Genomic DNA, 13172 nt, shown 5'->3' with positions numbered 1-13172 from the left:
TTCTGTAGGTTGTCTTTTAGTTTTGTTGACTGTATCCTTTGCTGTGCAAAAGCTTCTTATCTTTATGAAGTCCCAATAGTTCATTTTTGCTTTTGTTTCTTTTGCCTTCGTGGATGTATCTTGCAAGAAGTTACTGTGGCTGAGTTCAAAAAGGGTGTTGCCTGTGTTCTCTAGGATTTTGATGGACTCTTGTCTCACATTTAGATCTTTCATCCATTTTGAGTTTATCTCTGTGTATGGTGAAAGAGAGTGGTCTAGTTTCATTCTTCTGCATGTGGATGTCCAATTTTCCCAGCACCATCTATTGAAGAGACTGTCTTTCTTCCAATGGATAGTCTTTCCTCCTTTATCGAATATTAGTTGGCCATAAAGTTCAGGGTCCACTTCTGGGTTCTCTATTCTGTTCCATTGATCTATGTGTCTGTTTTTGTGCCAGTACCACACTGTCTTGATGACCACAGCTTTGTAGTACAACCTGAAATCTGGCATTGTGATGCCCCCAGCTATGGTTTTCTTTTGTAAAATTCCCTTGGCTATTCGGGGTCTTTTCTGATTCCACACAAATCTTAAGATAATTTGTTTCAACTCTCTGAAGAAAGTCCATGGTATTTTGATAGGGATTGCATTAAAAGTGTAAATTGCCCTGGGTAACATTGACATTTTCACAATATTAATTCTGCCAATCCATGAGCATGGAATATTTTTCCATCTCTTTGTGCCTTCCTCAATTTCTTTCAGAAATGTTCTATAGTTTTGAGGGTATAGATCCTTTACCTCTTTGGTTAGGTTTATTCCTAGGTATCTTATGCTTTTGGATGCCATTGTAAATGGGATTGACCTTAATTTCTCTTTCTTCAGTCTCATTGTTAGTGTATAGAAATGCCACTGATTTCTGGGCATTGATTTTGTGTCCTGCCATGCTACCAAATTGCTGTATGAGTTCTAGCAATCTTGGGGTGGAGGCTTTTGGGTTTTCTATGTAGAGTATCATGTCATTGGTGAAGAGGGAGAGTTTGACTTCTTCTTTGCCAATTTGAATGCCTTTAATGTCTTTTTGTTGCCTGAGTGCTGAGGCTAGGACTTCCAGTACTATGTTGAATAGCAGTGGTGAGAGTGGACATCCCTGTCTTGTTCCTGATCTTAGGGGAAAGGCTCCCAGTGCTTCCCCATTGAGAATGATATTTGCTGTGGGCTTTTCGTAGATGGCTTTTAAGATGTTGAGGAATGTTCCCTCTATCCCTACACTCTGAAGAGTGTTGATCAGGAATGGATGCTGTATTTTGTCAAATGCTTTCTCTGCATCTATTGAGAGGATCATATGGTTCTTGGTTTTTCTCTTGCTGATATGATGAATCACATTGATTGTTTTATGAGTGTTGAACCAGCCTTGTGTCCCAGGGATAAATCCCACTTGGTCATGATGAATAATCTTCTTTAGGTATTGTTGTTTCCTATTACCTCTTGTTGAGAATTTTTGCATCTGTGTTCATCAGGGATATTGGTGTATAATTCTGCTTTTTGATGGGGTCTTTGTCTGGTTTTGGAATTAAGGTGATTCTGGCCTTATAGAATGTGTTTGAAAGTATTCCTTCTCTTTCTGTCTTTCTGAACAGCTTTAGTAGAATAGGTATGGTTTCTTCTTTAAACATTTGCTAGAATTCCCCTGGGAAGCCATCTGGCCCTGGACTTCTGTGTTTTGAGAGTTTTTTGATGACAGCTTCAATTCCCTCCCTGTTTATCGGCCTGTTCAGGTTTTCTATTTCTTCCTGTTCCAGTTTTGTAGTTTGTGGTTTTTCAGAAATGCATCCATTTCATCTAGATTGCCATATTTATTAGCGTATAGGTGCTCATAATTTGTGTTTAAAATCGTTTGTATTTCCTTGGTGTTGGTGGTGATCTCTCCTTTTTGATTTTTGATTTTATTAATTAGAGTCTTTTTTCTTTTTAATGAGGCTGGCTAATGGTTTATCTATCTTATTAATTCTTTCAAAGAACCAACTCCTGGTTTTGTTGATCTGTTCCACCCTTCTTTTGGTTTCTATGTCATTGAGGTCTGCTCGAATCCTTATTGACTCTCTTCTTCTGCTGGGTGTACAATCTGTTTGCTGTTTTTTCTCCAGCTCCTGTAGGTGCAAGGTTAGCTTTTGTATTTGAGTTCTTTCCAGTTTTTGGATGGATGCTTTTATTGCTATGTATTTCCCCCTCAGGACTGCTTTTGCTGTATCCCAAAGATTTTGAACAGTTTTATCTTCATTCTCATTAGTTTCCAAGAATCTTTTTAATTGTTCTCTAATTTACTGGTTGACCCTTTCATCTTGTAGCAGGATGGTCTGTAACTTTCACATGTGTTTGAATTTCTTGCAAAGTTCTTCTTGCGATTGAGTTCTAGTTTCAAAGCATTATGGTCTGAAAATATGCAGGGGACGATCCCAATATTTTGGTATCAGGTAAGACCTGATTTGTGACCGAGGATGCGGTCTACTCTGGAGAATGTTCCATGTGCACTTAAGAAGAATTTGTATTCAGTTGCATTTGGATGTAAAGTTCTGTAAATCTGAAATCCATCTGGTCCACTCTATCATTTAAAGCTCCTGTTCTTTGGAGATGTGCCTAGAAAATCTGTCATTTGCAGAAGCGCTGTGTTGAAGACTCCACTTTGAGTGGGAGTATTATTGAGTAGTATTGAGTATTATTATCTAAGTACATCTGAACTTTGGTTATTAATTGATTGATATGCTTCGCAGCTCCCACATTTGGGGCATAAATATTTATGATTGTTAGGTCATCTTGTTGGATAGATCCTTTAAGTATGATATAGTGTTCCTCTTTATCTCTGACTACAGTCTATGGGATAAACTTTAATTTGTCTGATATGAGGATGGCTACCCCTCCTTTGTTTTGAGGACCATTTGAGTGGTAAATGGTTTTCCAACCTTTTATTTTCAGGCTGTAGGCGTCCTGACGACTAAAATGCGTCCTTTGGGCAGCCCTGGTGGTTCCACGGTTTAGCACCACCTTCAGCCTAGGGCCTGGTCCTGGAGACCCAGGATCGAGTCCCGTGTCGGGCTCCCTGCATGGAGTCTGCTTCTTCCTCTGCCTGTGCCTCTGCCTCTCTCTCTCTCTCTCTCTGTCTCTCATAAATAAATAAATACAATATTAAAAAAAATAAAATGATTCTTTTAGACAGCAATTAGATGGGTCTTGCTTTTTTATCCAGTCTGAAACTCTGCGCCTTTTGGTGGGGTCATTAATCCCAGTCACGTTCAGAGTTACTATTGAAAGATATGAATTTAGGGTCATCATGATACCTATTCAGTCCCTGTTTTTGTGGATCGTTTCCTTGGACTTCCTCTTTCTTTTACAGAGTACCCCTTAATATTTCTTGCAGAGCTGGTTTGGTGGTCACATATTCTTTCAGTTTCTGCCTATCTTGGAAGTTCTTTATCTCTCCTTCTATTCTGAATGAGAGCCTTCCTGGATAGAGTATTCTTGGCTTCATGTTCTTCTCATTTAGGACCCGGAATATATCCTGCCAGCCCTTTCTGGCTTGCGAGTTCTCTGTGGAGAGATATGCTCTTGATACTAATACTTCTCCCCATCAAGGTTAGGGATCTCTTGTCTCTTGCTGCTTTAAGGATCTTCTCTTTATCTTTGGAATTTGCAAGTTTCACTAATTAAACATCGACGTGTTGAGCGGTTTTTATTGATTTTTTTTGGGGGGGGGATCTCTCTATCTCCTGGATCTGAATGTCTGTTTCCCTCCCCAAGTTAGGGAAGTTCTCAGCTATGATTTGTTCAAAAACACTCTCTGGTCCTATGTCCCTTTCAGTGCCCTTGGAACCCCAATTAAATGTAGATTTTATTCTGAGGCTATCATTTATTTCCCTTAACCTATCCTCATGATCTTTTAATTGTTTTTCTCTTTTTTTTTTCCTCAGCTTTCTTCCTTGCCATCAACTTGTCTTCTATGTCACTCACGTGTTCTTCTTCCTCATTAACCCTCGTTGTTAGGACCTCCAGTTTGGATTGTGTCTGATTTAATTGATTTTTAATTTCGGCTTGATTAGATGTAAATTCTGCAGTCATGAAGTCTCTTGATTCCTTTATGCTTTTTTTCTATAGTCACCAGTAGTTTCTCAATTGGCTTTCTGACTTCGAATTGTAATCCAAATTCTGTAACTCTGTGGGAGAGAGGACTGTTTCTGATTCTTTGTTTTGTTGTGAGTTCTTCCTTCTAGTTTTGCTCAGTGCAGAGTGGCTAAAAACAGTTGTCCTGGAAAAAGGAAGGAAAAAGTGGGAAAAGGAGGGATAACAAACAAACAAAAACAAGGAGGGGAAAAAAAAAAAAAACAAGGAGGGGTATCCTCCAATTCTATATACTGTAAGTCCCTTGACTCCCTCTGGAGCCTTCCAGTGCTGCTTGGTTAAGAACCTGCTCTTCCCCTTTCCTTCCAGCTGGTCTTCTGCAGGAGGGGCCTGCTGTGCTGATTCTCAGGTGTGTGCATCTGGTGGAGTTGCACTGCTCCAGCTAGGTGCATGGTTCAGTGGGAGCTGTTTATTCTGTGAGGCCCCTGCTCCCTGGCGGCCCTGCTCAGTTCCAGGCACAAGGTGACAACAGGAGGAACAACAACAGTGGCGTGGCCACCTCTTCAGCCCTGGAGTCAGCTCTAGCAGTAAGTACCGTAGTGTCCCAATCTGCAGGGGCATGGATGCTCCTGGGGCGGGGGTGCACTGATATGTACAGTTCGGAGGTGCCTGGTGGCAGGAGCATCCTTGTTGTCCTGTGTCCTCCTGGGCTCCGCCTGTCCCAAGGGCAACGCCGGATCCTGGGCTGTGTCCCCTGCACCTTGGGCTCCGGGGCCTGCACTCTTGGAATCGCGCTCCAGGGGCTGCGCAGCCCCCTCTGTACAGAGCCACCGCCTGAGTGGCTGCCGAGGTGCTCTCGGGGCCCTACCTGGTGTGCGTTCCAGCCCATTATGGAGCTCGGCCCGTGGTGTGTGGAGCGCTCTCCCCCGGGGTACAGTTCCACTGTTAGTCACCTGGGGAACCTGGGGGCTCCACTGCCCCTCCTGGGATTCTGCCAGAGTTCTCTGTGAGCACCTTTCTGTCCGAGAAGTTTGGTAAAGTTTCTGCTTCTCTGGGACTGGGCTTTCCTGTCCTGGTGGCTCTCGCTGCCTGGCCTTAGCTTGGCTCCTTTCCAGGGCCCCTCCCCCACTGGATGCTTATTTATTCATTTTTTTTCCGTCTTCCTACCTTGATAGATGCGTGAACTCTTCTCTCTGTAGCATTGCAGCTGTTCTCTCTTTAAAATTCAGGCCGAATTAGTAGGTTTTCAGGATGATTTGAAAATTATCTAGATAAGTTGGTGGGGACAGTTGACTTGGGGAATCCTTCTCTTCAGCCATCTTGCCCCCTCCCTTTTTATTATTTTTTAAAGATTTTATTTATTTATTCATGAGAGACACACAGAGAGAGTAGAGACAGAGAGACAGAGACAGAGAGGCAGAGACATAAGCAAGGGAGAAGCTGGCCCCATGCAGGGAGCCCGATGCGGGACCGATCCTGGGCCTCTGGGATCACACCCTGGGCGAAGGCAAGTGCTCAATCCCAGTCGTCCCAATTTTTCTTTCTTTTTTTTTTAAGATTTTATTTATGTATTCATCAGAAAGAGAGAGAGTCAGAGACACAGGCTCCATGCAGGGAGCCCGACGTAGGACTCGATCCCAGGTCTTCAGAAGCTGACATGTTGCAGGATACCAACTCTGGTCAGTTGATCTTATGCCTGGAAAGCTAGAATGGAGGAGAGCATCTTCAGAGAGAATCATCTGTGGTAGCTGCAGGTTCAAGGCTGTCAGGACAATGAGGAGTTTTGAGGACACTGGGAATTGACCCTGTGGGGTGGTCCCTTCTCCCTCTCCTCTCCTGCAGCAGCACCTGTTAGGTAGGCTGAGTGTATGACAATGATAGTAGTTACTTGAAAAGGTAAGCAAACTGATCTTGTCAAACCAGCCTGTGGTTCCAACCATGTTGTGATTTATTTGCTAGTGCCAATTTTACTGCTTGTGATTATTGGCTGGCATATGATTGCTTGGCAAAAAAGGGTATTCAAGTGACTGTGCCAGGATGGAGGCTTACTGGGGACTCCTTGATGCTTGAGGTTCTATTTTACTCGGGGTACTAGATGTATCTTACCCTACTAGGTTGGGGCCAGGAAGGCACATGACAGCTCTGCTTGAGAATTTCTGGGATCTCCTGTTATCTCTTGGGGACAAACCTTAAGGTTCACAGAGCTCCAGACATTTCATCAAGTCCACAGCCAATAACCTCCTAGCCTCATCTCCTCATCTCTCCATTTGAGCAGGAAACATGGGGGAAATAAAGATTCAGCTCTGGTTCATCCCATCCTGCTGGCTCTCTCTTAGTGCTTTCACAGAAGAGTGCCACAAGGAGCTGTTAAGAGAGATGTCATTAGTTCTGACCAGATTCAATCCCTCCCTCTCTTAGTTGGAGCCTCTTAATCTAATGTCTTTGCGCAGAAAAAATGGAAAGAAACTGGTCTCCTTTATGCCTCCCTTTCCTGTGTGCTACTCCTTAACTGCCAAAAGAAGTAATTCAATAGAGGGACGCCTGGGTAGGTCAGCTGGTTTCGCCTCTGAGTCTTGATTTCCATCAGGTCATGATCTCAGGGTCAGAAGACTGAGCCCCGTGTGGGCTCTGTGCTGGGCATGGAGCCTGCTCCAGACTCTCTCCCCTTACCTCTGCTCCTCCTCCCTTCCCGTTCTTTACAAAAAAAAAAAAAAAAAAAGTAAGTGAATAGAAAGTGAAGATGCTCAAGAAGTACTAGCTCCCATTACAAATTCATTAAATGTGGGATCCCTGGGTGGCGCAGTGGTTTGGCACCTGCCTTTGGCCCAGGGTGCGATCCTGGAGACTCGGGATCGAATCCCACATTGGGCTCCGACATTCTCAGGGTCAGAAGACTGAGCCCCGTGTGGGCTCTGTGCTGGGTATGGAGCCTGCTTCTCCCTCTGCCTGTGTCTCTGCCTCTCTCTCTCTCTCTCTGTGACTATCATAATAAAATAAATTAATTAATTAATTAAATAAATAAATAAATAAATAAATAAACCTCTAAAAACTCTTTAGAAAAATTCATTAAATGCGTTGCCCAGCCCCTATTCTTTTCCTCTCTCTATCTGCTCATGTGTTTACGATCTCCACTTTATATTGACTGTTGCTTGTAAGATGCCGATACATTAATTCCAGAGCATTGGATTTCTAGTACATCCTGAAACAATGGCACTTAGTGCTTATCAGAAATAGAGTAATGATGTAGAATAAAAAGTATTCCAGGGCAGCCCAAGTAGCTCAGCGGTTTAGCACCACCTTCAGCCCAGAACATGATCCTGGAGATCCAGGATCCAGTCCCACGTCAGGCTCCCTGCATGGAGCCTGCTTCTCCCTCTGCCTGTGTCTCTCTCTCTCTCTCTCTCTCTCTCTCTCTCTCTCTCTGTGTGTGTGTGTCTCACATGAATAAATAAATAACATATTTTAAAAAAATTTCATTAAAAACACGACTCATCCAAGATCTGTTGCTGTATTAAATTGAAAATCTGCAGATAAAATGTACATCTTCAGTGGGATATTTGAATGTTTTTCTGAAATGTCCCAAGTTTAGAGGACACCAGATTCCTACTCTGATTGTCCGATGTGATGTCAAGCTCCAAGATATGCAATCAGAGGTGACACAGCCGCATGGAGACCCACTTCCCTGTGTCCCATTTTGTCCAATCAGATATGGAAGTTGCTTGTGACATCAGGAAATGCAGCAACTATAAAGGGACCAGCAACCCTCAGCAGGCACTATTGTCTTTCCTTCTGAGCTGTCATGAAGCTGAGTCCCACATGGCTGAGCCTGGCTGTGAGACCTCTTCCGAGGAAAGCCTGGGCACGGTCGTGCTGGCGGCAGGAGAAGCCGAAGCACCAATGCCACCGCTGCCGCCGCTGCTGCTCAGTTTCAACATCTACTTCCCCAGGGTTCTGAAGCAGGTTCTCCAGGGCCTGAGCCTCTCGCAGAAGGCCCTGAGCATCATAGGTTCAGTTGTTAAGGACATCTTTGAGCGCATCGCTGATGAGGCCTCTCGCCTGGCCGGCTCCACCAAGTGCTCCACCATCACCTCCAGGGAGATCCAGACCGCCGTGCGGCTGCTGCTGCTGCCCAAGGAGATTGGCAAGCATGCTGTGTCTGAGGCCTCCAAGGCTATCATGAGGTACACCTTTAGCAAGTGAGCTGCCTCTAGATCACCTGACCACTTCGCAAACCAAAGGCTCTTTTCAGAGCCACCTCACTTGTTTCGGAGAAGACCTGTAGTTCTCCACAGCGCCACCTACTCCAGCATTTGGCCCTATGCCATTCTGCCCATCCTTAAAGCACGTTTACAGTTTATTAAACATTACCGAATGTATCCACTCTATTGCATGTCTCTAGTGCAATTTGCTCCAAGAAAAATCATGGATTTATGGATTTATTTTAACCACATTTCATTCAGCTGCTGGCCTAAAGTGTCATTCCTGTCAGTTGTTACCAGATCTGCCTTTACAGTTATCTGCAAGGTCAAATCTATTTGTGTAATACATTTTTAAAACTTTTTATTTTTAAAAAGATTTTATTTATTTATTCATGAGAGACACAGAAAGAGAGAGAGGCAGAGACGTAGGCAGAGAGAGAAGCAGGTTCCATGCAGGGAGCTCGATGTGGGAGTGGATCCCAGAACTCCAGGATCATGCCCTGGGCCAAAAGCAGAGGCTCAACTGCTCAGCCACCCAGGCACCCCCATTTTAAACTCTTTCCACTCTCTTCTTCCAAGAACATATAGTGAAATTGCCCAGAGTTCCTTTATTTTTTAATTTAAATTTTAGTTAGTGAACATACAGTGTAATATTTAGTGATCCATCACTAACATACGATACCCAGTGCTCATCACAACAACTGCCCTCCTTTATACTCATCACCCATCTATACCATCACCCACCCACCTCCCTCCATTAGCCCTCAGTTTGTTCTCTATCCTTAAGGGTCTCTTATGGTTTGTTACCCTCTCTCCTTTTGTTCCTTTTCCTCTTCCCATGTGTTCATCTGTTTTCTTACTTAAATTCCACAGGAGTGAGATCATATGCTGTTTGCCTTTCTCTGACTGACTTAATTTCACTTAGCATAATACACTCTAGTTCCATCTGTGTCATTAAAGAAGGCAAGATTTCATTTTTTTTTTGATGGCTGAGTAATTGTCCATTATCTCCTTTTTATCCATTCGTCAGTCGAAGGACATCTGGGCTCTCTCCATAGTTTGGCTATTGTTTATAACGCTGCTAAAAACATTGGGGTGCACATACCCCTTTTTTTTCCCTTTGAATCTGTATTTTTGTATCCTTTGGGCAAATTCCAAATATGCAACTGCTAGATCTGAGGGTAGCTCTCTCTCTAACTTTTTTAGGGACCTCTATCCTGTTTTCCATAGTGGCTGCACCTGTTTACATCCCCATCAACAGTGCAAGAGGGTTCCCCTTTCTCCACATCCTGGCCAACATCTGTTGTTTCCTATGTTGTTAATTTTATCCATTCCGACAGATATGAGGTGGTATCTCATCGTGGCTTTGGTTTGCATATCCCTGATGGTGAGTGATGTTGAGCATCTTCTCATGGGTCTGTAAACCTTTCGGGTGTCTTCTTTGGAAAAGTGTCTATTCATATCGTCTGCCCATTTCTTAACTGGATTTTTTGGTTTTGGGTTGTTAGTTTGGGAGTTTCTGGAAACTTGTCCATTTCTTCCAGGTTGCCCAGTTTGTTGGTATATGATTTTTCATAGTAGTCTCTTATAATTGTTTGTATTTCTGTAGTGTTGGTTGGGATCTCTTCTCTTTCCTTCCTGAGTTTATCTATTTTGGTCCTTTCTCTTTTCCTTTTGTCAAGTATGGCTAGGGGTTTATCAATTTTATTAATTCCTTTTTTAAATGATTTTATTTACTTTGTCATGAGAGACACTGAGAGAGGCAGAGACATGGGCAGAGGGAGAAGTAGGCTCCTTGTGGGGAGCCTGACACAGGACTTGATCCCAGGACTCCGGGATCATGGTCTGAGCCCAAGGCAGATGCTTAACTGACTGAGCCACCCAGGTGCCCCCTAAACACACTTTTATCACATGTCACCTATTAAGGAATTCATCTAAGTACATGACTGAGGATACAGACACAGTATGGAAGTAGCTAAATCAAAATGATAAAAAAAAAAAAAACAATACCTACTCCAGTCTCTCTGGAAACTGAAGTTACTGTTATAACTAGTTTGTATTTCTCTGATTCTTTTCTTTTCCAGGCTATTATCCTTTGTTTTTGAAAGGTAGACCTTCATGGCCGGCAGTTATGCATCATTAGAATGATGGCAGGTTCCACTGAGGGCAGCCAAGTCTCACTCTCCTCTGAGCTAATGAACAACTTTCAGGCCCTTACCCGCAGCCATTGACCTAAAGTTTGAGTAGGTGGACCTTGAGATGAGCCCATAATAGACTTCCTGGTGTTCATCCTTGGAGATCAAAGAGTAGATTGGTATGTTTCTTTGCCTGTTACTAGCTTTTCAAACTCTTATCACTTGTTTGCTTTTAATTATAGTGATTCAAACCCATGTTTCCAAGACTAAGGTGGACGTGTCTCCTGTCTTCTCCATCAAACTAAGAAAATGATAGAAATGAATTAAGAGCCATAAGGTGATTTGTACCTGCCCATCTTTTTCTTCAAGCTGTCTGAAGTTGAATTAATTTTTCTTTTCTTTTCTTTTCTTTTCTTTTCTTTTCTTTTCTTTTCTTTTCTTTTTTCTTTTTCTTTTTTTTTTTTTTTACCTCAGGTGCATGAGCATTAATACACAACCCACCCCATTGACTTGGCAGGATGAAAACCCAGTTGCCCAGTTGACTAGATCTGGGCCAATAAGATGCAGTTAATCCTAGTTTCATGAAGACAGGGTATCACTGAAGAAATGGGGAAACAATCTCTGTTTCTCATTGTAATCTTCATTACAAATGATTAAGTTTCCATAAACTAAAGGCTCCTTTCCTGAGATGCAACCCACCACTTGCTCAGGTCACCGTTTGGTTCCTCTTCACATTCTCTGGTGGAAATAGGGTTTGCGAAACCAATGCAAAAATCCTAGTGCCCTGGGGTACCTGGAGTGGGTTAAGCCTCTGACTCTTGGTTCTGACTCAGGTTGTGATCTCAGGGTCCTGAGATGAAACTGGGTTGGCTCCAGATTCAACAGGGAGTCTACTTGAGATTCTCTCACCCTCTGCCCCTCCCCCTGCTTGCTCTGTCTCTTTGTTAAATAAACAAATAAATCTTTAAAAAAAAATGGGGTTGGTCCTGATTCTGGATCCATCGTAGCCTTCCTCCTCTTTGATCATGGCCTGTCACTCTTGGATAAGAGCAGAATGAGTGTTAGGAGGGGAGGAGAAAGCTTGAAAAAGTGGCCACTTACTCTTTCTTCTTATTATGAGGTACTTTAAAAACAAATCCAGGATCACAGGTGGGTTTTGGTCAGTCCATGAGAGGACATTAGTGGGACAAGAGAGCACTAGGACTCATCTCCACAGGGTCATCAATTCAGTCCTTGCCATGCTGTCTGGCAACTATCTGAGGGTTGTGACATGGTCAGACTTGTCCCTCACAGCCTCTGTTGTAACCCATGATTCTTGTGAACATGATATCCAGAAACCTGTCCACAATTTAACTACCTCTGTCTCTAAGATCTTACTACAAGAGGTAATAGTGAGCAGCCCTTGGGGTACCGCAGTTAGATGGGGACCATAGGACCATGTGTGGACTCGATGCCAGACCAGGTATTTTGTCATACACAACTGGGAATTTTTGTTTTAGGAATGAATATCGTATGCATTGTCTTTGTGCTCATTAAAATAATGGACTGGCTTAGTGAATTCTATCCCTTCTAGGGATTCAAGTGGAGTCTTCCCAGAAAAGTGAATGGCCTTACCCAAGATCACATAGCAACTCTGGTTGCTGGTCCATCAGATGTGTTGAAAGCCTTTGAGTGTTTGATCCTATCAGGGGTTCACAGAAACCCTTCTTCTCTGGATTAACCTGCTCGACAGGAAATACATAAATATAAAATGAAATGCAGCATTGATTACTTTACCTACCTCAATTTCCATTGTGTGATTAATTCAAATCAAGATTTGTAAGCAAGTGCTTGCCTTGAACAAACTCCAGAAGATTGGGATGGCTTATGTATGGGGCTGCTTATGCTTCCCCGCTCCCCTCCCTGAACTCTTCCTGTGGCCTTAACCCTGCCCTATTTATAAGTCTCTGGATATGTGCTTTTGTAGGCATATGGAGAGGGATGGAGTACAGTTGAAATGTCAGGTTTTAGGGTATTCCTAAAGGAATACCCTACGCAGGCACTGTGTCTCAGATTGGAGGGATCCACTACATGGGCCAGGGGCAAGAGGAGCAAGAGGAAAGGAAAACAATTCCAGAGTTTACCACTCTGGAGTAGGGAACCAAAGACTTTGTTGTATGGGCATGCCCAGTGTGTGGCCCCCAGCAGCATCTCGAGAAATGTGTGTTGCATGACGCTACGTGTCAGGTTCAGGAATCCTGCTGAGTCCTTAATACTTCCCACTGAGATATCCTGTGTGTTTTCCCTGCCCCTGCTCTTGACTCTGGGTGGGTGTGTGATTGCTTTGGCTAATGAAACAAGGTGGAAGTGATGCTGTACAAATTACAGATCTACTCTTTAAGAGGAAAAGTGTCTTCTGTCTTCTTTTTTTTAAGATTTATTTATTTATTCACGAGAGACACACAGAGAGAGGCAGAGACAGAGGCAGAGGGAAGAGAAGTAGGCTCCTCACAGGGAGCCCAATGTGGGACTTGATCCTGGATCCTGGGATCACGCCCTGAGCCTAAGGCAGATGCTCAACCACTGAGCCACCCAGGAGTCCCTCCTTCCTTGTTTCTTGAAGGCTCTGAGCTTCCATATAGCAAGTTTGCCTATCCTGCTGGAAATATAATTACGGAAAGGCTCTGAGACTCTCTGAAGAGGGACAGAGGCCCAGCTGAGCCATCCCTCTAACCAGCCCCTCCAACGCAACAGGCATGGGAGTGCAAGTTGT

General features: G+C 43.5%; 1 protein-coding gene across 1 annotated transcript; it reads left to right on the top strand.

Annotated features, from left to right (window-relative positions):
- The first annotated feature begins 7920 nt into the window (after positions 1-7920).
- H2BW3 (H2B.W histone 3) lies at positions 7921-8286 on the top strand. The gene has a single exon (XM_038586570.1). The coding sequence runs from the start codon at positions 7984-7986 to the stop codon at positions 8284-8286; it is 303 nt and encodes a 100-aa protein (XP_038442498.1). The 5' UTR covers positions 7921-7983.
- The last annotated feature ends 4886 nt before the right edge of the window (positions 8287-13172 follow it).

Source organism: Canis lupus, chromosome X, assembly GCF_011100685.1.
Source record: "Canis lupus familiaris isolate Mischka breed German Shepherd chromosome X, alternate assembly UU_Cfam_GSD_1.0, whole genome shotgun sequence".
Lineage (NCBI taxonomy): Eukaryota > Metazoa > Chordata > Mammalia > Carnivora > Canidae > Canis > Canis lupus.
This window is presented reverse-complemented; position numbering and strand designations above follow the sequence as displayed.